General features: G+C 40.0%; 3 protein-coding genes across 11 annotated transcripts in view; 1 reads left to right on the top strand and 2 right to left on the bottom strand.

Moving 5' to 3' along the window:
* Nucleotides 1-900: 900 nt before the first annotated feature.
* On the bottom strand, nucleotides 901-9,098 carry parp12a (poly (ADP-ribose) polymerase family, member 12a). Of its 2 annotated transcripts, none has more exons than XM_041996686.1 (11): nucleotides 9,016-9,098; nucleotides 6,206-6,341; nucleotides 5,857-6,121; nucleotides 5,623-5,781; nucleotides 5,344-5,533; nucleotides 5,055-5,229; nucleotides 3,668-3,894; nucleotides 3,470-3,557; nucleotides 3,259-3,386; nucleotides 2,464-2,615; nucleotides 901-1,891 (listed from the first exon to the last, which is right to left on the bottom strand). In XM_041996686.1, exons 1-11 carry the CDS (start codon nucleotides 9,030-9,032, stop codon nucleotides 1,635-1,637), a joined length of 1,794 nt encoding a protein of 597 aa, XP_041852620.1. In that variant the 5' UTR covers nucleotides 9,033-9,098; the 3' UTR covers nucleotides 901-1,634. The 2 variants fall into 2 exon arrangements, with proteins under 2 accessions (XP_041852620.1, XP_041852619.1); XM_041996685.1 differs by lacking the exon at nucleotides 9,016-9,098 and adding an exon at nucleotides 7,727-8,144.
* Nucleotides 8,248-13,136, top strand: ccdc113 (coiled-coil domain containing 113). Of its 3 annotated transcripts, none has more exons than XM_041996687.1 (9): nucleotides 8,248-8,592; nucleotides 8,982-9,111; nucleotides 10,897-11,055; nucleotides 11,150-11,299; nucleotides 11,540-11,650; nucleotides 12,002-12,100; nucleotides 12,232-12,339; nucleotides 12,546-12,701; nucleotides 12,903-13,136. In XM_041996687.1, the coding sequence occupies exons 1-9, from the start codon at nucleotides 8,504-8,506 to the stop codon at nucleotides 13,041-13,043; spliced, it is 1,143 nt and encodes a 380-aa protein (XP_041852621.1). In that variant the 5' UTR covers nucleotides 8,248-8,503; the 3' UTR covers nucleotides 13,044-13,136. The 3 variants fall into 3 exon arrangements, with proteins under 3 accessions (XP_041852621.1, XP_041852623.1, XP_041852622.1); XM_041996688.1 differs by having other exon boundaries at nucleotides 8,565-8,625; XM_041996689.1 differs by lacking the exon at nucleotides 10,897-11,055.
* Nucleotides 13,137-13,462: 326 nt separating this feature from the next.
* Nucleotides 13,463-26,599, bottom strand: part of srgap1a (SLIT-ROBO Rho GTPase activating protein 1a) — an 82,418-nt gene continuing 69,281 nt past the window's right edge. For 2 of the 6 annotated variants that reach the window (XM_041996679.1, XM_041996681.1), the window contains exons 19-22: nucleotides 22,851-23,031; nucleotides 21,134-21,271; nucleotides 16,844-17,204; nucleotides 13,463-16,064 (exon numbers count right to left, since the gene is read on the bottom strand). In XM_041996679.1, coding sequence (XP_041852613.1) covers nucleotides 15,663-16,064; nucleotides 16,844-17,204; nucleotides 21,134-21,271; nucleotides 22,851-23,031 — 1,082 coding nt within the window. In that variant the 3' untranslated portion in view covers nucleotides 13,463-15,662. Of the gene's footprint in view, nucleotides 16,065-16,767; nucleotides 17,208-21,133; nucleotides 21,272-22,850; nucleotides 23,032-26,599 lie in introns of all 6 variants that reach the window. The other 4 variants (XM_041996677.1, XM_041996680.1, XM_041996683.1 and 1 more) reach the window with 3 other exon arrangements.

Here is a 26,599-nt window from a genome sequence, read left to right as displayed (position 1 = left end):
TTCTACTGCTGTTTTTCTTCCATCTGATTCCACCAAACGTTTAAGCGATCACCATCATTCAGGATGTTTTTCTGACTACATTTCTTCCTAGAAGACTATGGTTCCCGTTTTTATGATGTGTTGGACAGTTTTAACCCAGTTTTAGTAGTTTCTGCATCTCCTTACATGTTTTCTCTGCTTGATGCCAATGATCTGACTATTCTTAAACAGACTAACATCTTTTCCATGACCACGGATGTGTCTTTCCACATGGTTGTTTAACTAATGAGAAGCTGCTCATTGTATTAGTTGGGGTTAAATAACGTGTTGCAGCTGAAAGATAACCTGTAGGAATTATCCAATAGAAGGCTCCGACTTATTTGTTTAGTTAAACAAGGTGGCAGCGTATTACCAACAATTCTACATTGCTTTGTTACAAAGTGAAGACCTTAGCATTTTCCTGTACCAAATGACGAACTCCCTATATAGTCACAAGCCATCAGCTTTAACAGCTTCCACACAGGAATTATTTCCCACTGAAATATTGTGTCGGCATGCTATAACACAGCTAGAGGATAACACATTACATGGCCACATATACCTACAGCGAAGGAGTTGTACATGAGGAAGGGATGTTTTAGAGAAGATAAAGCTACTGTGTTAAATTTTAGTTGCTGTATTTAAATATTCTAAAGACTTGCAGTCATGATATCTCATTGCCAATTCTCCTCAAATCAAAGCTGATATTTTGGAATATGTAGTTTTGTAAAAAGAGGGAACTTTCTATCTCGATGTTAAAACTCTTCTGACGTGACTCATGTAACATGACTGATGGGGTGTAGTTCATGGTGTAGATTTAAAATGAGTCAAATAATTAGCTAGATTTATAAAGAAATTAAAAACATGAAATAAATAAAAGCATTTGTCTTTTGAAATGTTTATTTAGCAGCCACCCGTAAACATATACATATATACACACACACTTGTTCGTTTTGCCCTAAACATTCCCGGTTTTCGCATTGAAGACAAGAGACACGTACATTTGTCATGAAAAAACTATTGCTTCTCTGTGCAGAAAAAAGTATCTGACACAATCTCAGGGTCCAGTTTCAACCTTCTTTTACTTTTGTTTCAGTACAATACAGATCCAAGTTCTTAAACATAAGTTCAGATAATAAAATATGATGCTTTGTCTTCACTCAAAATCAAAGAGCAGTAGAAATAACCCCAATCTCAAATTACAGTAACATTATTTCTTTATACATCTCTGATAAAGTTAGAACATTTTTCATTTACCATGTAACGATGAGAAGGAACAACTGGAATGCACTCATGTTTTGCATTAAAATATTTTTTATGCAATAAGGCCCAAAAAACCCAAATACAAGACAGGGTAGATGAGGTTTTGCAAGGAGCAATAGAAAGGTACAGCATGTACAGAGCAAGTTAATTACTAAACAAGGAGCAGGTGTAGCAATCAGCAACAGAAGACCAAGTGCAAAATGGGAACAGAAAGATAATACAATGAACTTTAAAGATAAACCTGAATTAACATTAGAATATGATATATATGAACCAATTCAAAAACAGAACTAATTCCCACATTTCATGACCACTGCAGTCAGATAAAACACTGACAAAAACAGTAGCCTGACTTATATGTATTTGATAAGATACTCTGGATAAATCTGCTGTTTTTCAAAGACAACATATATGCTGGGGTCGCTCACATTGTCAACACAGCTGTCGTAGAAAGTTCGGCTGTTTCCTTTTGATGGAGGTCGGACGTAGCTGCTACTTCCCTTTGTGTACTCCCCCACCAAGACCAGGGCAACAAACATGATCTTGTTCAGGCTGCCTCCAGCCCTGGAATATCTGTCTGAGTAGGATGCATCTCGGGCAAAGTAGCTCCCTGAAAAGAAAAAGGTATTATGGTAATTTCTCAGGATGCACAATATTGGATTTTTGGCCGATATCTGATATGCTGATATTTTAAAAGTCATTTAGCTGAGAATCTATACTGATACTTTCCTCTCAAACCTAATTTTATTCTCTTCTACAGTCATTTAGCAGATGCTTTTCTCCAAAGCGACATACATTTGAGAGTAAGAACAAAACAGGAGGGGACATCATAATTTGGTGCTAGTAATTACAAAGATTATCTAATTTCCTCTGTTATGAAATTAAATACAGTATTATGCTGGACACTTGTTGTCATGTTGGCCTGTTGGCAAATTAAGATGTAAAAGAAAAGCTGAAATGATGTCATATTCCCTCTTTGTGCAAAATAAGAAAAATATTTCAACAAGCATACATATCAGTGGAATGGCAGATATCCGATATTTAATTTTAAAGCCGATACTGATATTGTGCCGATTATATCATGCATCTTCTGTCATATGTTGCCTTGTGATTTAAAGGAAGAGACACATTTATATTGTCGGTTGTCTCTCTATAATATTACTAAAGGCTGATTTCCTGTACCTTTCCCATAGGCCGTTCCATGGGCACCACACACCCTCCAGTCGAAGTTTTGTTCACATATGGGGTCAATCAAGGACTCATTTGTCCCGTGGAACAAGTACTTCTGATCCACAAGTTTCCCTCCATTCCTCATCTGCATCTGATCCTTTTGCCTGCACATAAAGCAGTAAACATAAATACAGTGCATAATCTTGAGCTGCCCTTCATCTCTTTACATTGTCAAAAAAAACAGGAAATACGTGCATTGATTTTCTGAAATGTGCAAACAAAAATGGAAAAAAGGCAATGTTTACAAGGAAAAAGAGGAAAGGTTTAAACAAGCTTGAAAGTAAAAACTTGGCATGACCTACTTAAAGCCTCTTAAACAATAGACAGAAAAACATTTCATAACTTCTCAGAAGTGGTTTGTGAAAGAGTGAATGTGACTTGCAAGGAGTCAAAGTCCAAAGAGCATTAAAAATAACTTCATACAGCATTAACAACTATTACTCAAGACTGCTTTAAAATTAGCAAGAAAAGCTGCTCACTGGTTATGAAATATAAAGAAATTAGAGGTGGGTGGAGACGTTAAATATTTAAGAAGAGAAAACTGCTAATCTGAAGTCTAATCAGGCAGACAGTCTAACCTTTGTCACTTTCAAGGAGAGCAGGTTTTTTTACTCCCCATTTCCAGTGTTGTTGCTAATACAGGTTAGCATAGCGTTTCTAACCTGTACTGTCAGTTGATTCATATTTAGCATTAAGTGGTATCAATTTTTAAACAAAACTCTTCTGAAACTGATTAAAGTGATTTACCACTGAAAGACTTTCCACAAGGACGGGTTCTGGATCCTCTCGATGCTTGTAATTCTACTTTGAGGCATGGTGCGCTTGAACAGCATCTCGATCATATCATAATCTCCCGGTTTGGAGAGTAGCACGCGCTAAAGGGTTGAGAGTGAAGTAGATAAATAAAGTAAAAGAAAATATCAACTACATGAAAATACACTTTGTTTAATAAAGACACCTTGAATCCAAATTCGGGCAGAACTTTCATGTCCCAGTTTGATGGGACACTTTCAGCTGTGGAAGAGCTGGCGCCTTGAGACGATGGGCTACAGAAAAGATGCACATATTAGCAGCCATCCTGCTGACACCAACCTACTCAAACACAGATGCTAAATCTTCTCTGGATCCAAATAACTGGAAATTTAAAAAAAAATACCTCTTCAACTTCATCTCCACATCATGAGAAGACACAAAGCGAGGCCTCCTTCGGACCTCCCTCTTTGTTTTGTACTTTATATTTTGCTGATACATCTTCTGGGCTCCTGTTTCATCTTTAAAGTGGAGAACATACTGTTGTTTGCCAGTTTGGAAAGGAATCTCTGTATCCCTGTCTGCCAGGTACACATTCTCCAGAGTCTGGGAGGAGACTGAGTCATCATCACTCTAAAGAGAATCCAACAAGCAGAGAATAACTCATTATTAAAGAGCTAAAGGCTGATGATGTGACAGATTTTAATATTAAATATTTTTGTCTTTGCACTGGTATTAAGAATCAGGCTTTTACACCTGTTACCCAAAAAAAAAGCTCAAAAAATGTAAATGTCTGAAATGTTAACAAAAACAAAATGGGGAAAAATGGCTTCGATTCAGAATGTTATTACACTTAGATATCGTTCTGCTCTTCCTCAAAACTCTGCTCACGTGTCTGTGCTTTCAGATATGCTCTGTTCCAACTGAAAAACTGTTTCTCTTCATTTTTGCTCTGAAATAGAAAACTATACCACATTAAAGAAGTTTATATACTCCAGTGAAAATCACTGAAACCTTATGTTCATCTGAAAATGGTACAAAAACAAAAAAAAAGGGAATGCTTAATAAAAAGCAACTCAAATTAGATCAGCTGACAGGTTAGTAACCAGACTGGGAATTAAAAGTATATGAATAAAATTTCAACAATTTAAGAATTATGTTTCTTAATGTTAAAAGAATTTGGAGATAAAATAATCCAGTTAAGATCTGTTTGTCATTCATCAGCATTTGGGATTTCAACCTGATGCACTTCGTCACTTCCATTTTCCCACAGAGTCAACTTGACTCATTTTAACTTCATCACCTCTAGTTCTGAGGTCGCCTTACCTGATCCATCTTCTCTAAACCTCTCTTCTGTTCTGTTATTAACCCTTCCAGACTGAATTAAGCACAAACTACCTCCAAGTCCTCTTTAAAGCCTCCTGATACCTGAGAAGCCTGATCAGAAATCTCTGCTGATCCACCACCAGGATTAAACTCCTGAGAGTTTTACCCTACCCTCTTTCTTAGTTGATATCACAGCTCTATCCAGATGATACACCAGATTCTAATTGCCAAAGAAAATGTTTTAAATTCATCCCCTTGTACACCAGTGCACATATACTGAGTGATCAGTTATGTAATGGTGTTTGTGTGTTATATGTGATCCTATACGCTGCATAGCATATGTAATAACTAATGTACAGTATGTGTATTATGTGTAATGTACTGAGAAGGAGCATGTCTGCATCCCCGATGGTAAAATGTCAGATATTAGTTTTTCCATCTATGTTGATCATATGTGTTCACCTCACCTGACCATACTCCAGCCATTTCCCACCGTCTTCCTTCCAGTACCACACCCACTGTGTTGTCAGAATGAAGTGGGGGGGCTTTGAGACAGAGGAGGCAGTGGACAAGCGGCGAACTTGAGACCCTCCATATGTCATTGTCTTAAAGTCAACATAACTTTCAGTGCTGGATGCAGAACTGAGGGGAAAGTCAATCGGACTTGAGTAAGCTTAAGTTACATGTCTTAATTGTTCTAGAATATAAATGTATTCATATATGAGAGAACATATGCATATCTGTCTCTTGGTGCACCTTTGAAAAGTCAGAAACGCAAAAATCCCTTTGGTGGGTGAGGAAAGATCCATGCAGCTTGTGTCATGAGCTGGGTCACAGTATGCCTTCTCTATCTCTTCCATATTCTGCAAGTCTTTCCAAGTGGCACCATCTTGGTCTAAAACCTGCCATCTGTAAGGCAGGTGCCAGTGGACACGAGCACATTTCTCTGTTAGAGAAAACACACACAACACATTCATTCACAAAGTGGAAACAGAGGAGGGTGTGACAGGTCAACTGTCCCAATAATGATGCTACCTTTGAAGCTGCAGTGTCTGCGAATGAAGAAGAGGCAGATTTCATTCCTTTCAGCATCACTTATGGGTTTAGAAGGACAGGTAGAACTGGTGGGAGATCCAGGGTTGTTGTGGGAAGGCTGAGGAGGAGGATGTGGAGTGCCAGTTCTCACCCGTGGAACTGGTGCAGGAAACGCATTTGAATTGTGTAGATTATGACAAAAATAAGTGAAACTTTTCATAAAAGAAACTTTACCTGAGACAACAGCAGCCACTCTGTCCTGTTGACCTGAGATTATAAATTTATTCCTGTAGATCTTGTGAAGGGTTTGAAGATTTTCCTGACTGAGTCCTCGAAGAAGCTTCATTTCATGTGTACCAACAACATGGGCTCTCTTACATGATGAGCCAAACTTGCAGTCACCCTGAAGGTAGTGCTGGCAGACATGCAGCTTTGTGCAGGAGGTGGTGAATCTGCAGGAGCCAAATGGGCCATCTCCCTTGTTGTAATGTGGGCATACCTGGGGAGAAAAGTAGAGGATGACATCTCCTATAGAGGGAAAAGATGACCTAAACATCTACCTCTGCCTCCAGCAAATATTTACCTCAGGAAGCAGATAAGGATCATTCTGCAGCAGCAGCTGGAACAGCTGTTTCTCTGTCAAGTCATGAAGACTGTGTCTCATCAAAAGCTTTGCGTTGTACGAAACAGTCAGGCTATGTGGATTTTTGCACTTTTGTCTGAAAATGACAGCATCCCCTCTCAGTTAAAAGCTGTAGTCTGAGTGAATTATTCCATTAAAACATTTCCTCTTTAATAATACCAGTAGGCAATGTATTATTCATATTTGGAAAGCCAGATTAGTCATTTTTTACAAGGTGGTATAAATTATAAGGATCATACTTCTGTGGAGCAGCACATCTAAATGTGTTGGTAGGATCCAAAGTCCCCTGCATTATTTTCCTGTTGGTATTTACCTTTGTTTAGAGTCTCTTGGTGGACTGGGTAGTTGCTCTCACCACCAGTAATGAAGAAAAAAGAAACGTTGGCACACTTTTTTAATTTTACACTGTCAGGACCTCAGTAGCATGTGGAAGATCCATCCGCAGCCACAGCAGCTTGGCTCCTCCTCCTCATGCTGGACACATTTTGCTGAGGGCTGGTTTTCTCATTCTTCGTTCCTCCTCCCATCATTCTAACACATACAACACGTGATCCTAAGCCGATCCTAAATATTCAGCTGGGCTGAGATCTGGACTCATGGAAGGACCTTCCCTCGTCTCCATTCCTAAATTCTGGAAGTATTCTATCATGATCCTGGCTCTGTGGTGGAAAATGTTGTCACCAAGGAGGATGGAGTTAGGCCCCAATCCCTGGAGATATGGTATTGCCTCCTGTTTCAGAATCTCATTCCAATATGTCCGTCTCTCATTTAGATGCCAGTCAGGTGCCAGTGTGAGGGGCACTCACCTGGCAGCTCCTGGACCTCAAAGCCAGAATGAATACCAACAGAAGCATATTGGAGGGGATTTGGGGGCACTGATCCATGTGATTCCTAGAAGTTACACCTCATTGTAAAAGTGACTTATCAGGGTTTCCAACGATAAATAATACAATACAAATTTGTATATAATATGCATATATACTGTATAAGCAATCATGTTTTTCATAGAGGCCTACTAATGTGTGTTTTTATTCCCTGCAATTAGTTGTACTCAAACCTTGTATGGGAGAGAAATGCCAAAAATAAGAAGACACACCCATTTCAGCATTAGCAAAACAGTTTAGATTTCCTTATTACTACCCTTTGTCTGGCCTAGTTCTGCTTTAACATTAATTCATCAGATCACAGTTTTGTTATAATGACATTAATCTTTTACCCTGCACTCTGGAATCTGTATTAAAGACACTCCCACTCAGGTATTTGTTTTTCATGTGGGTTAGACTGTAATCAGATTACAAGTCATGCAGTTTCATTACAGGGTTTTAAATTTAAAGCCAAGTATTTTCCCCAACACCCTTTTCGATGAAAGCCGTTTACATCCCATCAGTTTTGGTTCTAACAACTATAAAAACAAGGTTTGTGTAAGCTGATTGATAAAAGACTGACAATAAGACAACTTACCCGAACGTGCAGCCTCCGCAAACATAATACCTGCACAAATGTAGCTGATCGCACTGCATACAGTCTCCGGCTTTTTTCTGACACAGTCTCAGATCAGTTTTAGCCACTACCAGACTATCTGGCCCGATTATCTGCCCGCTCCCGGCCTTCTTCTCGCCCTCTCGGATGACTATTTTGCCATCGTCGAAAAGAGCAGAGCGCAGATCTGCTTTAGCAACCGGACTTTGTGCGAGTTTCGCATTCAGCGACTTGAAATCCAAACATCCGTGGTTGTCACAGAGGGTCTTGATTATTAATTTGGAGATAGTCGATGTCATTCTGAAACGACTTTAACCAAAGTTTTAGATCTAAAAATCTAAGATGGACCAACCACAGCTGGCTTGACCCAGTGCTCAAATAATTGTGACGCTTCTTTACACGGAAATGAAACCGAGACTTGTGATTAAAGGCGGTGTTAAAAGGCTGGATGTTTACGCTCGTACAACTCTTTCATGCTCTCTTTTAGTTGTAAATAAAGACGTGCATTTGGTTTAGGAATTAAAATAAAGGGGAAAAGTTTGTTTTTTCTTCTGTGGGTGTAGGAAGAGTATTTTAAGTTAAACAACATCTACAACATTTCCTGAAACTGGACATGTACCTCCGCAGTAGTCATATTTAACTGTTTAGTCATATCTCATTTAATAATTAATTGCAATGCTTCCTGATTGGGAATGTTTACATGAGTGCGTGAAGGCAACGCGAGTCCATAGCAACCATTGCAACTAGACCTTAGCAACCATGGAGAACGAGCTTTCGTTGATGGAAGAAAAAGACAAGATCACTGAAGAGCAGAAAGAACTCATTTTTAACCGCGTGGAAGAGCTAAAGTAATGATAAATTATGTTTATAAAAAACACTTTGTAAGTTAAGTAGCTCAAATATTCAGTTTGTTAAACTAAACTTTTCCTTTATTTTACAGTCTGCTAATGCAGCACTTGCTAATGCTATCACCTGTTCTTTAAGGGAGTAATATCGCCAGGGAAATTTTTACTTAGATATAACTTCTAACCAGTTATCAGAAGTAGCCGCAGCATAGTTAGGTATGGTTCTGGTTTGTAAGCTCTATCAAAAAGGACGTTTTAAGCTTAATCTGAAAAATAGGGAGGGTGTCTGCCTCCCAAGCCCATACTCCTGAAAGCTGACATGTTGAATTCAATGCTTTGAGCCTTTAGTCACCTTGCTAGCACATGCAATGATATGCTGAATTTTACCCAAGGTATACCAATGCAGCCCTCTTGGCAGAGACTGACATGCTTGAACGCTTCATTGGCCACCTGGATCCACAGGACCTGGAGGCTGGTGGGGATGGTGTATGGCCAGCAGGAGGCTCCCAGCCGGACGGTGGTGTGAGTATTAGAATCATTCAGACAAAATTTATTTATTTATTTGTTTGTTTGTAACTCCAAGTCAATCACACATCTGTGAAATCAAACTGTCCACTTAGGAAGAAACACTGATTGCCAATCAGTTCCACATGCCACATAATAAATGGAACAGACAACAGGTGGAAATTATAGACAATTAGCAAGACACCCCCAATAAAGGAGGGTTCTGCAGGTGGTGACCACAGACCACTTCTCAGTTCCTGCTTTCTGGCTGATGTTTTGGTCACTTTTGAATGTTGGCGGTGCTTTCACTCCAGTGGTAGCATGAGATGAAGTCTACAACCCACACATGTGGCTCAGGTAGTGCAGCTCATCCAGGATGGCTCATCAATGCGAGCTGTGGCAAGAAGGTTTGCTGTGTCAGTCAGTGTAGGGTCCAGAGCATGGAGGCGCTACCAGGAGACAGGCCAGTCCATCAGGAGATGTGGAGGAGGCCGTAGGAGGGCAACAACCCAGCAGCAGGACCGCAACATCTGCTTTGTGCAAGGAGGAACAGGAGGAGCACTGCCAGAGCCCTGCAACATAACCAGGGCCACAAATGTGCACGTGTCAGCTCAAACGGTCAGAAACAGACTCCATGAGGGTGGTATTAGGGCCCACAGGTGGGGGTTGTGCTTACAGCCCAACAGCAGGACATTTGCCAGAGAACACCAAGATTGGCAACTTGACCACTGGCGCCCTGTGCTCTTCACAGATGAAAGCAGGTTCACACTGAGCACATGTGACAGACGTGACAGAGTCTGGAGACGCCTTGGAGAACGTTCTGCTGCCTGCAACATCCTCCAGCATGACCGGTTTGGCAGTGGGTCAGTAATGGTGTGGTGTGGCATTTCTTTGGGGGGCCGCACAGCCCTCCACGTGCTCACCAGAGTCTGACTGCCATTAGGTACTGAGATGAGATCCTCAGACCCTTTGTGAGACCATATGCTGGTGCGGTTGGCCCTGGGTTCCTCCTAATGCAAGACAATGCTAAACCTCATGTGGCTGGAGTGTGTCAGAAGTTACTGCAAGACGAAGGCATCGATGCTATGGACTGCCCGCCCCTTCTCCAGACCTAAATCCAATTCAGCACATCTGGGACATCATGTCTTGCTCCATCCACCAACGCCACGTCGCATCACAGACTGTCCAGGAGTTGGTGGATGCTTTAGTCCAGGTCTGGGAGGAGATCACTCAGGAGACCACCTGCCACCTCATCAGGAGCATGCCCAGGCGTTGTAGGGAGGTCATACAGGCATGTGGAGGCCACACACACTACTGAGCCTCATTTTGACTTGTTTTAAGGACATTACATCAAAGTTGTTTTCCACTTTAGATTTGAATGTGACTCCAAATCCAGATCTCCATGGGTTAATAAATTTGATTTCCATTGATAATTTTTGTGTGATTTTGTTTCCAGCACATTCAACTATGTAAAGAACAAAGTGTTTAATAAGAATATTTTCATTTATTCAGATCTAGGATGTGTTATTTTAGTGTTCCCTTTATATTTTTTAAGAGTGTGTGTGTGTGTGTGTGTGTGTGTGTGTGTGTGTGTGTGTGTGTGTGTGTGTATATATGTGTGTATATATATATATATATATATATATATATATATATATATATATATATATATATATTAGTATTTGAAAGAAAAAAGGACTAATCATATACCCTTGTGTGTTTTAAGTGTGCAAGGAGACCTTGTTCGAAGCAGTATTTTATTTTTCTATTTTTTTGTGTGTGTAAATCTGTGTGTACCTCCAGGGTGTTGGCTGGAGGCAGAAGTCCCGCTCTAACCTGACAGACTGCTTTCAGCTAACGTTGCAGCAAAAGCTTTATGTGGCACGTAGAGAAGTAACAGAAGCACAGCGAGAGCAGGAGAAACTCAAAGAGGATTACGAAGCAATTCAAGCCAGCTACAAGGTTACAACCTGTGTTTGCAAACACACACACAGACACACACATTACCTTGCATACTTAAAGAACATTTGTTCAGAATCTCAGCTTTGCTTTCCAGGCCTCTATGAAAGAAGCAGAGTTGCGTGTAGCTGAAACCAGGAAGGCCAAGAATGAGTTTGAACGCAGATTCCTCAGATTTATAAAAGACAACAAACAAGACATGAAGGAGCCAGAGAAGATGCTCCAGTATGTTGAAGACAAATTCAAGGTAAAAGTGTGGCTTAGGTAAATCGACAAATGCAAATAAGCATTTGAGAGATTTTGAAACACAATTAATCATGACTATTCATGTGGATTTAAATGAGCTTTCATTAGTTTACAGAGAGCTTGAAAGAATTATGGATCAAACTATTTTTACAGTTTATTTATACCCTAATATCATATTCATCATTTCACTCCTTTCTCCCATTTGTGTTGTGATCAAACATATTGAAACAAACTGAAACAGGTCACCCAGCTGGAGAAGTTTAATCTGAAGAACCAAACACTAAGGGCCCAAGAGAAGAAGCTCCTGCAGCAGATCAAACAGAAAAAAGAGATGGGAAAAGCAGAGTATGAGGTAGAGAATGAGAACGACAGGGAAGCTGAGCAAGGTGTTAAAATGGTTTATGTCTGAAGAGATTCTCTACAGATTGAGTGGGTTGTGATTTTGACTGTTACCCCAGAGAGTAGTGAGTCATTTGTTAAGAGCCTGACTGAACTCAGAACTTACTTTAACCTTAGCCAAGGTTCTCATGTCACTTTTTTTACTTGTTAGAAATTGTTTGTTGTTGTTGCTGCCTTTTACTACTTTTTACTGCTTTTATTGCACCATCTGTAATGCTTTTAATGTTTTATGTAATTCACTTTAAATGGTCTCATACTTGTAATGTGCTATAGAAATAAACTTCCCTTGCCTTGTTGTGTTTAGGTATTTTTCCAGGAGTACAGTGAACCTATAAATAACCAAAACCTTGATGAACTTCAGATGAACAGCATTAAAGTACAACAGATGCTTCGCTCACATAAGGTATTATTTTATAAATTTCTTTGACAGATGATGTTTATTTAGCTTAAACTGATAAAACGTGAGCAGTACAGACTATCTTTGCTCCAGTGTATCAGATTTTCATGTGTGTACATGTGTTTTTTTGAGAGCAGGAGAAGCTGCAGGCTGTTGCATTGGAGTTAATGGACTTGACCACTGAAATCACCAACAGGAATCAAATGCTTGATAAACTTGAGGAGGAAATTCAGCATGCTGAGAAGGTTAGTTGTTAAAATAAAAGGAAGGAGCCTAAATCTTAAAGCCCTTTCTTAGCTGACAAAATCTAATTACAGTAGAAAAATCACATCATTGGGTAGAAAAGAGTTGCAGAAAAAGTTTATGCATGTCAGATTAGTTTTTTAACTTGCACAACTCATTTGATTTCTTCTCTACACTTCAACTTTATTTTCTTTTTTATTGGTTTCAGGGTCGTTTAAAGGCAGAGACCCTCAACCAACATCTGCGAAAGCAGCTCGCAGATTATGAGGCTCCTGATATCATCGAGTATGTTCAGGCCAAGGACAAACATAAGAGGCTGCAGCAGAGCATTCACACCTGGGAAAGAAAAGTTGGGATTGCCGAGGTAAAATGATATTTTATATTCTCCCATGAATGATGTCAATTCTTTATTTTAAAAATGCATATTTAGAAGGGATGTGTCCTCCACTTTTCAACTTTATTTCCATCTTTCATGCTGGAAGTTAGCAGCACGATGCAAGTGCAGGACAAAAGCCCCCCCATTGTCTTCCAGTATTCAAAACAATGCAATCTGTGTTTTTGCTAGATGGCCTTGAAGACTCACACCAGAGAGTGGAGCAAATACAGAGCCACTTTGACTCCCGCAAGCAGTGGTATGTCTGGAACAAGATCTGGGGAACACCAAATTCCGGTCAAGCTCCCAAATATAGCAAAACACAACTCTTAGAAAAAGAACTCGAACAAATACTGTAGAAGGTGCATGAAAGTGTTGTAGATGTAACTGTTAGAATAAAAAAACACTGCTTATCTTGCAAAAGAATTCGGCCCTGATTTCTGGTAATGATTATTTATATAGAAAAAAATCGCTGTCAGTTTGAAGCTTTCCTCTTTATATTGCCTTAAAATATTTTTACTCACTGTCACTGAAAGTTTGTGCCACTCAAAATTGAAAATGTAAAAAAAGTTTTTCAAGACTAAGCTCCAAGTGTGTGTGTGTGTGTGTAAGAAAAAAGGACTAATCATGTACCCTTGTGTGTTTTAAGTGTGCAAGGAGACCCCGTTTGAAGCAGTAGTATGGGTAAACAGGAGCTGAAGTTAATCTGTATTAAATGTGAGGATACAGGGGGAAAAAAATCAACATCAGACTCAACAAACTATCTCCTTTATTAAAGAGATTTTCAAAGGAAAGAACTCTAAATGTTATAACATGCCATATCTACAGTTATATACATAAAAGTGCAATGTCACAATGTGTAAGCTGTTTTATTGTTAATTCTGCTATATACTGGAAAATGTCATCATGTCTTCTATTTCCTCTGCTGCATTTAGTCAAAAACACAGCATCTAATATGAAAATGCAACAGGACAGAATGTCTGAAGTTCCTCTAAAACATTTTCAAAGGCACTTTCACAAGTACATACTACATGTACATAACACCACAGAGCAGCTTAAAGCCTACAGACTGAGTCCTACTGATGATGTTACACGGTGACGAGAGCACACATTCGTTTATACAACTGGCTTCATACTGTAGGTGGGACCCCTGCATCTCTGGATCATTCTTCTACATCTGCGGCTCTAAGTGATTTCTACCCAGAAAAAAAAAAATTAAGAAAAAAGCATTACAAAAATAAGGAAAGTTAGTAATTAACTTTTGATTATTATACAAACAATGTTTGTCAAGTCAAAAATAGTGTAAACCTGTTGTTAGAGAGCATTGCTTATTCATTGCAAACCAAGTCTTTTCTAAATGTAATACTAATGCTAGCCATTAATTCCAGCGACATGCACCCAGCAGCTATTTCTACAGTACAGAAGTGTTAAAAAAAAAAAAAAAAACACATACATGGGTGCAGCCACACAGCTGGAACTATGGCACAAATGATTTTATGAGGCTATTGCATCTTAATGTTCGCTCGGCAGCAAACTGACATGGGATGCTTGTTTCTTGTTCCACATCATTAAATTCATAGAGAAATTTTAAATCATTCTAAAAGCAATACAAAAAGATCATAAGTGACATCCTCATCTGGACATAAAAAAGAAAAAAACAAAGAAACAAAAACAGACTTCAGGGGCTCAAAGCAAGCTGCTGCTTTCAGACACCCTTATACAGAGAGGCAGAAGGAGCACGGTGAACATCTGACAAGGCTTTCACTCTAACAGTCATTAGGTCCATGGCTACCGGCTGCACTCCCACAGGGCACTGCCTTGAATCTATACACAACCATGAATATGAAGTATCAACATCCATGCTTTAACTTAAACACTCATGTCTTTGGGTAGATAAAGCCAAGCAAGGCATACAGAAAGCTATGGCATGTGGTCCACACTGTATAATAAAATCTGTTTATCATAATTATTCACACTTCTCCCTGTAGATTATACGGATGTAAAGGCATACATACAATATTAGGTATTGATGCAGGAATTCAGGGATGCATTGAAGTGTACAAAGTTCGAAGAAGTAGTGGTTTCATCCAATTATCATACCTCTTTCCAGGCAATATAGAATACTGTTCAAATAAATCAAATAAAAAATTAGGCCAGCGCAGAGATCTCTGTAGATCTTTCTGAGACATAACTAATGTTATGCCTTGCCAAAATAAGCTGCAGATAAAAAAAAAAGCATAGTGGTGTCAGTACTAATCATTTATTAACAGAGTACCGTTAATAAATAAGTTGTTAGGTGCTCTTTCTGCACCTCATCAGTCCAACCTTTAAACCATTTCTGCCAGGTTATCACAGCACCATTATAATAAACATTTGAAAATCTCAAAACCACTAAGAACTTTTAAACATTTCACACCCTCAAGGGCACCTCCCAGGTAAAAACAAAGAGAATCCTCTGGATTTTTGTCTCTGTGACTAGTCCAGCTCTTCTCAAACTCCCTCACAGGCTCAGTGGTAAACCAAAAAGCTGCATGCACAGGATTTTGTTCAATTCGTTAATATCTGTAAACTAAACTAAAAGAAACATTTTCTAAAACTCTCATGGAAGCCTTTGTGATTTGTTGTTCAGATTCATTTTTTAAAAAATGTATATGTTAGATAGTATTAACCTAAGCATTTTAACATATCCGCACATTGTAAAGACAGGAGATCCGACTGGCTGACAAATCTGTCTATGTTGCAACTACAGCCTACAAAGGTCTTTCAGATCACATCAAAGTCCGTTTCACAATCTTGTTTTCAGCTTCAGAACACTACAAAAATTATTTTCCTTTCCAGGTCAGAGAATTTTACAAGTTCTCAGAAATTATTTGTACTATTACATCTATAAACTAGACATCTTGAAACAGACTGGTTGTGTTTGCTTTACATCTCTACTTCCTGTCTCGGAGGTTACATGGTGCAGGACTTGTCCAGAGGGTCCTGAGCAGATGCAGCAGGGGGCTGTGGCGCCTGGCTGGTCTTGGGTAGCACCATAGGTTTGGGCCTGAGAGCAGGCGGTTTGAGTTGCACCCCCATACGTGGTGCCACCACCGGCTTGAAGGTGCTCATGGCATCGCTGGAGGAACCAGTGCTGCGGCGGATGGGAGGTTCGGGGTTGGTGGTCGACCTCAGCATGACACCGTGTATGGGGCTCAGGGACTCACTGGAGCTGGCCGGTGTGGGGCCGCTGCTGCCCGAGGTTTGCCGCTGCTCCAGGGTGTCCAGCACCACGTCGGGGGCATGCTTGGCTGAGCTCTGCCGCTCCAGCTCACGCAGCTCATTCAGAGCAGTGTTCATGGTTTCCTCTATGTCCTGCAGGACACAAAAGAGAGTGTAAGAGAGACGAGGAAATGATAATAAAACAGAAAAAATAACAGGAGGAACATTGTTTTAAATATTGGAAAATAAAAAGTAATAAAGTAACAATGGCATAGATGAGAGAAAGAAAAATGCATGGTAGAGATAAATAAATGGTTAACAGAGGAACACAAGGACAGATGTCAAATTTGAATAAAACACAAGCATGCATTATACATGCAGAGAGTTGGTAGAAATATTACTTTACAAAGCCACTTCTCTGCATTCTAATGACTTTGGATTGCAAGGGAGATGCAGAGATGAAAGGAAATGTTCATCTGAGGATGCTTCTCAGTAGACAGACAGACAGCCCAGCACAGCTTTAAGTGCTCTGTGACCTCTGCACACAAACGGAGCCTTTACACAAACGTTTTTTTATGGCTCCACTATTCATATGTATGTGATAAGAGTCAAATAAGAGAAATTCAATAACTGAATTCTGCCTGAACACAAAGACTTCCCTGTCTGAAATCCATATACTTGGTAATGACTTCTGGAGCTTTTTGGAATTTTATAAGGCTGGCTACAGTAAATATGCAGCAATGAGTCCCAATGTCAGGCTGTGCTCCCTGCTGTCTGACTGTGAAGCTAGTCTTTTTGCGTGTATTTAGCACACAGACACAGATGCAGCCAGAGGAAGCAGAAGACAGGGACTGACTATGTTTTTACAGGGCGGGGCAGGGCTTTGATGGTGGAGGGAGCTGCGGTCGGGTCGCCGCTCGTCCAGCGCTGACCTGTGCGATGGTCTCCGGATCCAGGGGCTTGCCACTGTGGTGGTGATGTGCATCAGTAAATCCTGTATACTGTCCCGAAGAGGTGGAGCGGCGGATCGGTGGGCTCTCCATCTTCTTCAAGGACTCGTGACGGCTGATGTTGGTGAGACTGCCGTGGCCAGTGCGGCGGCGGCGCTCGGGGCTGTCCATGGGCATGTGATTGCGACTTCGCAGCATGTCCCGTGGGTTAAAGTGTCCCAGAACTGGAGAGCCCATCTCTGGGGTCCCACAGTGACCCTGCTGAGAAGTGTGCACCATGCAGTGGACGTCACTGGGGCGGGTGGGGGGCCGCCGAGAAGGGGGGTCTGATCTTTTCCTGTGCCTGCTGGGAAAGAAGTGAGGGACAGAGAAGAAATCAAATGTAAACTGATTTATTTATTGCATTTCATATTTTGCAAAAACAAATGAAAACATGTTTTAAAATTTTACAACTCCAGTCAAATTCAAACACTACAGAGTTATGCAACCGAGAAAGAAACAGCTTTGTTTTGGATTGACTGCAATATTCTCCGTGATATAAGCAGTATCTGCAGCTTGAGTGAAACCTTATGGCCTTTTTTTAATAATTTTTATCATCACAAAGTAATCCTGAGTGGCCGTACCATGATTCATGCTCGACACAGCCAGCTTTTCCTTTTGTCAGGCTTAACAAAACCTTGTGCTTCATCCGGATTTAATGCACATCATAAGGTAGTGATTATCAACCTTTTTTTTTTTTTTGTCAAGTCCTTACATAAAATTAGTCATTTGATGTTTCCTCTGCAAAGAATACACAGATTACATATCACCACTTTCAGTCGGCAGGAACAGATTGTTATCATGTAGAGTTGAGAAGAAAATATGATGAATTATGCAGCATGAAGCAACACCGTTTCTTCGAGTGAAGCAAAATAGGAACATTAGCAGAAATTTAACATTTGTATAAATTTATGATATTTAAATATTTAGTTTGCTGTTCAATGCAGTGGATTTGTTCTGTTAAAGCTCTTCAACCTGAAACTTAATACATATAAACGTGACACTCTAGTGCATGGCGCTAGAGCATCATGCATGATTATTTAATTTGAGTCAGGTGTGTTGGAGCAAAAATAAATTGAAAACCTGCAGGACTGTTGGACCAAAGAGAATAGCCCTGCTCCCGTGCATTTAGATGCAACACGGTCACATACCGCAGAAGTGAAAATCTCTTTAGTTTTTGGCCAGAAGAAGGTTAAATTATTGTGACTAAGTGAATTTCCCTGTAATAAATATGAACTTTCTGCTGTGCATCACTTTAATAAGACATATCTGTGCATCGTCTTTATCATAATATTTATTCATATTTATTCAGCGTGTATTAAATACGCAGTTTGTGCTGCTGTATTAATGGTTTTATCAGTGGCATTATTTACGAATGTTCAAAAATACAGTATAATATATTCCCTTGGCAAAAATATATGTAAGCTCACAGAGAATGAAGTGAAGAAAATAAGTGAACGGGTGATGCTTTTTACAACAGATAATCTAAACCTAAAGCAGTGTTTAGTGTGAGGGAGCATGCTGCTTTAGCCACGTTAAAGCACACATAGTTTTATGGCCTTTAAAAGTTTGACTTAAAGCTTTAAGAAACCTCACTAAGCCATTAATCTTACTAAGTAGCACACCCCTCTCATTTCCATTAAGGTTTTTTGGAGAGGAGGTAAGCGAGGCTCTGGCTGTTGGCCAGAGGAGGAAGGCCTGTGGTTCATCAGAGCCCTGAAACAGGCTCCCCGGGAGAAGCTGCAGCTGCCTCAACAATACGCCTGTCCTCTTCCTGAACCTGAACCAGCACACACCATGCAGACCTAATCTGACACACACATTTGTAACACACACAAACGCCTTCATATTTGCACATACTACGCATGGTGCTACTCTAGAGTAACATCTACTCCCTTTAGCATTTTCTATTGCTCTTTAAATGGCAAACAGAGTAACACATCATTCAAAACATGACTAATGCACCCTGCATTTTTATGACGAGCGATACAGAAATCTGAAGAGCTGTAATGTTTATCAAAGCTGCTATTATCACCCTCATCACGTAAACTAACAGAACTGAACCATTTTTAATGATATGAAATAGTGAACAATTTAGATTAACTTTCTATTTAAAGGCAGCTAGAAACATACCATCATTATACAATCACTTTCCCAATTATTACATTTTCTGAAAATGGACCAGCTTGAAATAATAAATCAATAATATCAAGATGCAAACACATGCCAGATCAATAGTTTTAATTAGTCCTCTGTGATGAACCAAAAGTGAATTACACATCCCTTAATCGCTTCTTCCTGACAAATGGCTTCAATTTGAGAGTTTACATCTGCCTAATGAGTGCTGTCTAAGCCATAATCATTACTTAATTACGTCGCTACACAAAAAGCAATAATGAGCAAAGGCCGTGAGGTTCTTGAACAGGATTTCAGCTGTTCCTGTAAAGCCACAGTCCTGTGATATCATCCAAATCGCGACATATTATCATCAAAAACTACTGACTGAAACTTTGCAGCAAGTCTCAGGTTAACAAGAAACAAGCATTTGATTATGTAAGATTCTAAAACTCAAACATCTGAGTACTGTTTTGGAAAATCTAAATATTTTCTGTCTTACTGCAGTAAGTAAACAAGTGCAGGAGCCAGTCATGAACTGCAGGTGGAGCAGTGTACATGCATAACTACCTCCCTCTGGGACACAGTGTATGACAGCAACACACACTGGAACTTACACTGTAAGCCATCACTGTAGTGACAGCTCAGCCTCTGCTTATTATGGCTTCGGCTAATAATGGGACATAAATAATGGGACAATCTAAAAGTCCTTCTGCATCAAACCAGACAACCGTCCAACTATTCAAATCAGTGTGCATATTATCCATTAAGTTGTTGGTGAGTGTATTGCGAGGAAAAGAAAGGATCTAAATAAAGCCCAGTATATAAATGATTCAATACTTCAGGATTGTCTGGATGGAAAAGCACAGACTGAGTGGATGGTAGATACAAGAAGAAAAGAGATGTGGGAACAGGTGACAGGATGAGTGCTACAGATTGAAGTTTGAGGGAGTCTGAGGTTCATTAATGTTGTTATTAAAAGGATGATTCACTCAGATATATGTTTCACCCGCATACCAAGTACTGCAGTGGTGCAAATACCACCTCTAGTATGAATCATCAACATTTCAACACTCAAGAAGAGACAGAAAGTGTAGCTCTGAATAAAGTAGCAGTTGTTCATGTGTTTGGCAAGAGCAGGAACCAGTCAGACGTTTCAAGGTCACAAAATCCACTAACAGAGATGCACCGATGAAGAGAAGAGCAGGAGACTAAACACTGGCACACGACCAGGAAACACTGCCAAAAAATCTCGAGGTGTGATCAGAAACCAGTCGTCATCTCTGTCTGAGCAGTCCTCCAGAGGGAGGATTGACATGCTTATTAAATACTAATAACAGCACATAAGGAACTGTCTGCTCACAGAGGATAAAACATACTGCCTCTGGAGAGCTCAAATCCACCCAGTTAGGTTGAAGGAGGTGAACTGAGGATGCACATCGACAAGATAGCAGTTCCAGTGATCCAAAAGGAGATGCTGCAGAAGTGCTCCGATTGAAGGAAAAGGTTGAAACAATACTCTTCATTTCCACAGGGTGACAAAACTGATTAAAGCTTTCAGCCATGTTTTTAGACCTCTTATTACAGCCGCTGGTGTTAGGGGCGGAGAGCGCCAGATTACTTACTTACTTCAGATTGGTAGTACAGCTTTATGACCACACAAAAGTAGATTTGGACTTAAATTACACTCAATAACCTTGATACTATATAAATGAGCATGACAATCCGGTCCAAGTAGATAAAAAAACAGAGTAATGTAGACGTAATCTAATGACAGGTCAGTGTGATTCAAATTAAAAAAAGCTAGCTAAGGAAACTAATAGATTGTGTCTAAACTTCTTGTGGTGATTGCTGTGTTGCATACAGCTTCCATAAACATGGATTTCACCATCTCTCCATTCCACTGGGTTATGTTTTTAGAGGCTAGCCTTTATGGTTGTTGCTAATATGATAACATTTCCCTTTTTTTCCTCCCACTCAGTTGAACTCACAATTTCCATCTTCTAACTGGGAACTCTTGGTTAAATGATGGCCGTTTCTTGTCACCAAATCTAAGATTTAAGTGGTTGCTAATCATAAAAATCACTTAGTGTTGCTTTAAGCAGAATAAAAACCCACCTAGTGATGTAAGCCTCAGAGATTCTGGTGTCGCTGGGTGAGCTGATGTCTTTTCCTGAGCATTTATCCTCCCCAGCATGGCCGCTGCTGGCCTCACTGTCAGCCTTCTGACTCAGAGTGTCTGAGAAGTTGTCATCTCTGGGAAGCAGACACAGACATTGAGACATGGAAAGAGCAAAAGGAAGTGACAGACAAACCCCACAGAATAAAAAATAAGAAAATCAGCAAATCAGTCAATCTTTCGTATTTGTGCCGTTCTTCAGTATCAGTATTTGATGTCTGTTCCTGTGAGTCAGCATGTGTCCTCTACACTCCAAGGTCCAGAGAGTCAGATGAGTCATGGTGCTAAGCCGTTCAGTATTCTGGTGATGCACTGTGGTGGTAACACACACCCACACACACACATGACAGCTGGATAGGTTTCAGTGAAGTATGGGACTGGATGCGGGGTACAGTTGGTGCCTGTCAGGTGGCAGTAATCAGACCTGGTGAGCTGCACTGCTGCTGATGTGCATTAGGTAATATAAAAGACAGTATCAGCTCTACATGAATACACAGACTGCAGCAGAGCAAGGACAATCACTTCAAACAGTAAATAACTCTTTCAGACAAACACACCCTAACAGTGGAGTTTTAAGGGGATCTTGTTATCTCGTCTCAAACTCTGGATGTTTTTTTCTTTTCCTTGGGCTCTTTTATGGGACGAGATCACAACCCTGTGAGCTTTCACGCTTCTTTGCCTGCTTTGTTTAAGAAGAGAGCAGGATGTTGCAACACTTGGGGACAACTGGGGACAACTTGTACAGCTGTAAATTCCCCTGCACTTTCATTAACTAAGACACCGCATCAGCAGTGGCCCCTCATGGTGAATTATTGATGGAGGTGCACACTGACAGGACAGCGGCAGGGTGGAGAGGAGGAAGGAGCGAGAAGGAATTCTAAAAGGCCATTTTGTCAGCCAGCTACTAAGTGATTGGAGTGATTCTGTTCCACTCCTAACGAGACAGTGAATCCGGTCCATTAGGCACCAACAGCTACTGAGGCAAGAGTGAATGCTTGTTAGTGCTGAGAGCACCAGACAGTGACAGCAGGGCTGGTAAAGGACCCTGGAGATGGAGAACACTCTACAGCTGAGCAGGAAGGCGAGTGATGGGCAAGACAAATGAGGCTGAAGGTCCTCTATGCATGACCCTACACACAAGTGATGGCCTACAGCCTCTCAAGGAGCAAAGTCAACAAGGATAAGAGACAAGTGAGCTTTTTAACCCACAGGATACATTAGTTGTATAGTAGCAGAATGTAAACAGTTGCCACAACATGCTTTTTGTTAAATATCAGGTGAATGGATCAAGTCTGTGGACGTATGTCGGAATTCTCTGCTGATTGCCTGACAAGAAACACTCAGGCTATAAAAAAGAAATAAATACTTGCTGATGGCTTAAGTTTGATTGATTGAAGAAGTTGTTTAACAAAGATTTTTACAGATGCTGGTAGATGGATTTCATTAACTTTGTTACAGCCTCTGGTATTTGTTTTTTCTCCTTCAAATTTATCACAAGGAAAGCGTGTATAAATCTTTTATAATCTATTATTAGAAAAGAAAACATCCTATTGAAGAATCCAATATTCAAGATCCATCTTTGCAACTTTTTTCTGTTTAAACATTTAATACAATCAGTTCTTATGCATGCTCAGATTAATCTATATGATCACTCACATGTCTTGGACTACAATGTACTGATGTGGCACCAGGCCATCGATGCCGTTGTGCCGTCCCTCCCACCAGTCCTCCGACGCCCGCTGATAAAGCAGCAGGGAGGCGCCCTTTTTGAAGGACAACTCCCGAGAGGAGCGCCCAACGTAGTCAAACTTGGCAATGGCTTCAATAGGCTCACCCTCTGTCAACAGAAAGAGGATTAAACAGGTCAGGTATGTCAGACATGGCAAATACATCAAGTAGAGAGAGACATTATCCCCAGTGCAGACAGTTTGTGAATAAAGAATTTTGTTTGTGGATCAATCATTTAAAAAACACGTTGACTTTCAAATTCAACTGCAGCACAGTTGTCTTTGTTTGTACAAATGGACGCATGTTTACAGCACATGGTGTTCAAGTGTGCTAAGTTAGTTGGTTATTTACTACTAGACCAGGGCCACATAAGGCCCTGAGGAGCTTTAGCAGGATATTTATAGAAGCTTTTGAGAGGAGATCCATATGACTCAAGGCCATGTCTGTCACTGTATGGATCATTAGACTGGCTTCATAACTACTCAATCCCTGTGCAACTCGAGCTCTGGATCAGTAAAAAAAAAAAAAAAAAAAAGATTGAAACAGCCTGAAATGTTAAACATAATTTTACTCATAAAAAATTTATGATAACTTTTTATTTTATATGGATTTATTTGGACAACTTTATCTGTGCATTGGAGTAGCTTTAGTCGCCTCTTGTATGCAGAAGGTACACTTCTCCAAGCTCCTATGCATGCACTACAGCAACACAGATCTAAAAATAGCATCTTTATTCCTCCCTCACTCCTACTTCTGCTCTCTTTCCAACATGCTCTCTCATTTCAAGTCAGACAGGGGGTCCCTGGGCAGACAGCTTCACCCCAACACACATTCTCTGTCTGTCTGTCTGTGTGTATATATATATATATATATATATATATATATATATATATATATATATATATGTATGCAAGGATGAGAGAAAAGTAAACGGCTGAAACTAGTCTCTGCTCTTTCTCAAGAGCTTTGGAATCATTTTCAGAATCCATACAAGACAGGAAATGGGATTTTGATTCTGAGCAGAGAGGAAGTTTCTGCATTTCTGTCAGCCTCCTTTTTATATATTTTATTCTATTTCTTTACGCCTCTGACTTTCTGTTGTCCTTGGATGTGACGTAGCCCCTATGAAATGTGACAAGGAGGAATTTACTGTCTGAATTAATTGGGCTGAACTACAGTGGGCAAGGCTGTTAATAAAGCTGAGGGCAGGCAGGGTGATTCACGCAGAGGACTTTTCCTCCTCTATTTTCTTCAGTCATTTCAGTCACATCAACATATCCATCCTCCTCAAATCTCTTTATCCAAGGCACACATATGCTAGTAATGCACTCACATGGCTGAGCATAAGAGAGGCAAGAAATAAAATCAGATCTTAGTGTGGTAAAGGATCCCCTAAGTCATGTTTTACAATTATAACTGCTTAAAACTGAACCACTCGAGGTTGCACACACACACACACACTTGCAAGCGCAGACTGGAGTTAAAGAGATGCTGAACAGTGAGAACTGGAGGCCTGAGGTGTAGGAGATACGAACTGTCAGATGTCTCGTACAAGCCAGTGGAGCGCAGTCTGTGTGGATGCTGCTCCGCTGCAAAGTTCATGCTTAGAAACAGAGCAGCAGAAGCCTGCTGTGCATGGTGGTTCAGCTCAGTGCAACAAATCTACTTTTTCTACATGATCCACCTATTCTTTCTTTTTCTAATCACAAATTATCCTGATTGGGGACACTCTGGTGGACTGGGGAAGTTAACACTGCTTTTTATAGGAAAAGGGATGATGGTCTGCACAACAACATTTGCTTTCAGCACATGTGATCTAATATGTACAGTAATGCCAGCGGGGACACTTGACAACAAGGACACCCTGATGGATTCCCGCAAAGTGATAGAAAATCAATGTGGCAGTCAGTTCATCTTTGACCTTGCAGTGAATTTACCAGCAGATACACCATCAATGTATTGATGGTGCAAAGAAGAGCAATTCTAAAAAAGGATAGGCAATCTCCCTGTATGGCAGCCATGATCCATGAGGGAATTATGCTGACTCTGGGACAATGATTCTGTGCTTCTCATGTTTTAATGCCACTGAAGATTTGGTTGGCTAATAGCTAGAGAAAGAAATAATGACTGCTGTGTAGGAGACTCCTGGCAGTTTAGCAGAAAACAAGAACACCCAAAGCTGATAGGAATCCCAAATAAACCAAAGTATTTGCCACATTTCCTAACATTACCTAAAGTTTGACAAGCTGAATGTGTCAGGGAAAATATTAGGTAAGATTTATACCTGTAGAAAAATCTCATGAATTATAATAGTTAAGTCATTATGTACCACAGGCTGACCAGCTGGATAAATGAGAGATTCAAATGTTTTTTTTGTCAACTACTTATATTCTGAAAATATAACTAATTGAATTGCTATTATAATATTGTACAGTACATTTTGAAATCCTTGTCTTTGCTGTGGTATTTCCTCATGAAAATAACACTATAAATAAGACGCTTAATGTTGGTATAAAACCGCCTCTTAAAAGTTAAAAAGTCAGTTGTCCTCTTCATTTCCCCACTAACACCTTAAGCAACACATCACATGGCTTTACTTTCTGTGTGGCTCAGGCCAGCCGAGTTCATCTATCCAAGATAATGAGTTCTAACATACTTTTCGCTCAACGGCAACAACAAGACAAACACTTCCACGCTGCTACGTAGATTCCTCTTTGTCAAAGAGGAGCAAACATGTCTAAAACCTAGTTAAATGTGGAAAGAAAACCTATTTAAAGTCCACAGCTAAACAGGAAAAGATTTGCTTTTGTGTCTGAAATCCAAATGAGGTCATTGGGGTTTAAAAATAACTGATGACAATAACTTGACCACAGTTCAAGACTCCACAGGGAGGGACCCAGTAGTGAGAACATCCTCCTCCTGGTCTGCTCAGGGAAGCTTTTGGAACAAAAACATGGTAAAGAGGGATTTTTGGAAAATATAATCTCCTATTAATTAACATGCTGATAGCTGCCATCTGTGACTTACTGTAGAAATCTCTGCAAAAATGCTGAGGTCTTATCAGATATTAGGACATAAAAATGAAGGTTTTCTTTTTAAATCACACTGATTAATGGATGATAAAAAGAGATATTTTCCAAATGTTTCCTGTGAAGCACATAGAGCCAGTCTGCAGGTGTGAAAAGGAGAATCACAGCAATCATGGAAAATATAAAAACACAACTTGGTTTGGCTGTAAGTATTTTTTTGCTAAGTTTTTTTAATCTAATCACGTCTGATCTTCTGGCTTTAGATAACGCATTCACAATTTGAACTGGACCTGACTGAACGGTATCCTTTTCACACAAAACAATGGAGCACATATATGCTCACACAACTTTAGTGTATTCCATCTTTTCCGAGATAAGTCTATAATATCCTCAAGTGTCTACAAACGCTTGGTCTTTTCCCTTTTTTTCACGTTCCTCTTGGACATGTGGAAATGTAATTACAGGCTGAGAAAGCAGAATAAATTTTATGACACATTTCACATAGTCTCTATGCATTTACCAAATTTCTATAAGTGATTTTTTTCCCCAAGGATCTGGGGTATAGAAGAATAATCCAAAGCTGGAACCCTTAATTTTCCTCCACAAAGGGTCAAGAGGGTACAGACCACCCTGGATTTTTAAAATGAG

Source organism: Melanotaenia boesemani, chromosome 10 (genome assembly GCF_017639745.1).
Source record: "Melanotaenia boesemani isolate fMelBoe1 chromosome 10, fMelBoe1.pri, whole genome shotgun sequence".
Classification (NCBI taxonomy): domain Eukaryota; kingdom Metazoa; phylum Chordata; class Actinopteri; order Atheriniformes; family Melanotaeniidae; genus Melanotaenia; species Melanotaenia boesemani.
This window is presented reverse-complemented; position numbering and strand designations above follow the sequence as displayed.

Coding starts and splice junctions, on each gene's coding strand:
- parp12a (XM_041996685.1), bottom strand. CDS start 8,043: ATGACATCGACTATCTCCAAATTAATAATCAAGACCCTCTGTGACAAC. Junction 3,895..5,054: donor AATGGCTGGAGTATGGTCAG/GTGAGGTGAACA, acceptor GATTCTCTTTAG/AGTGATGATGACTCAGTCTC. Junction 2,616..3,258: donor TTGTGGAAAGTCTTTCAGTG/GTAAATCACTTT, acceptor CTTTATGTGCAG/GCAAAAGGATCAGATGCAGA.
- ccdc113 (XM_041996687.1), top strand. CDS start 8,504: ATGGAGAACGAGCTTTCGTTGATGGAAGAAAAAGACAAGATCACTGAA. Junction 11,651..12,001: donor TGGGAAAAGCAGAGTATGAG/GTAGAGAATGAG, acceptor TGTTGTGTTTAG/GTATTTTTCCAGGAGTACAG. Junction 12,101..12,231: donor AGATGCTTCGCTCACATAAG/GTATTATTTTAT, acceptor TTTTGAGAGCAG/GAGAAGCTGCAGGCTGTTGC.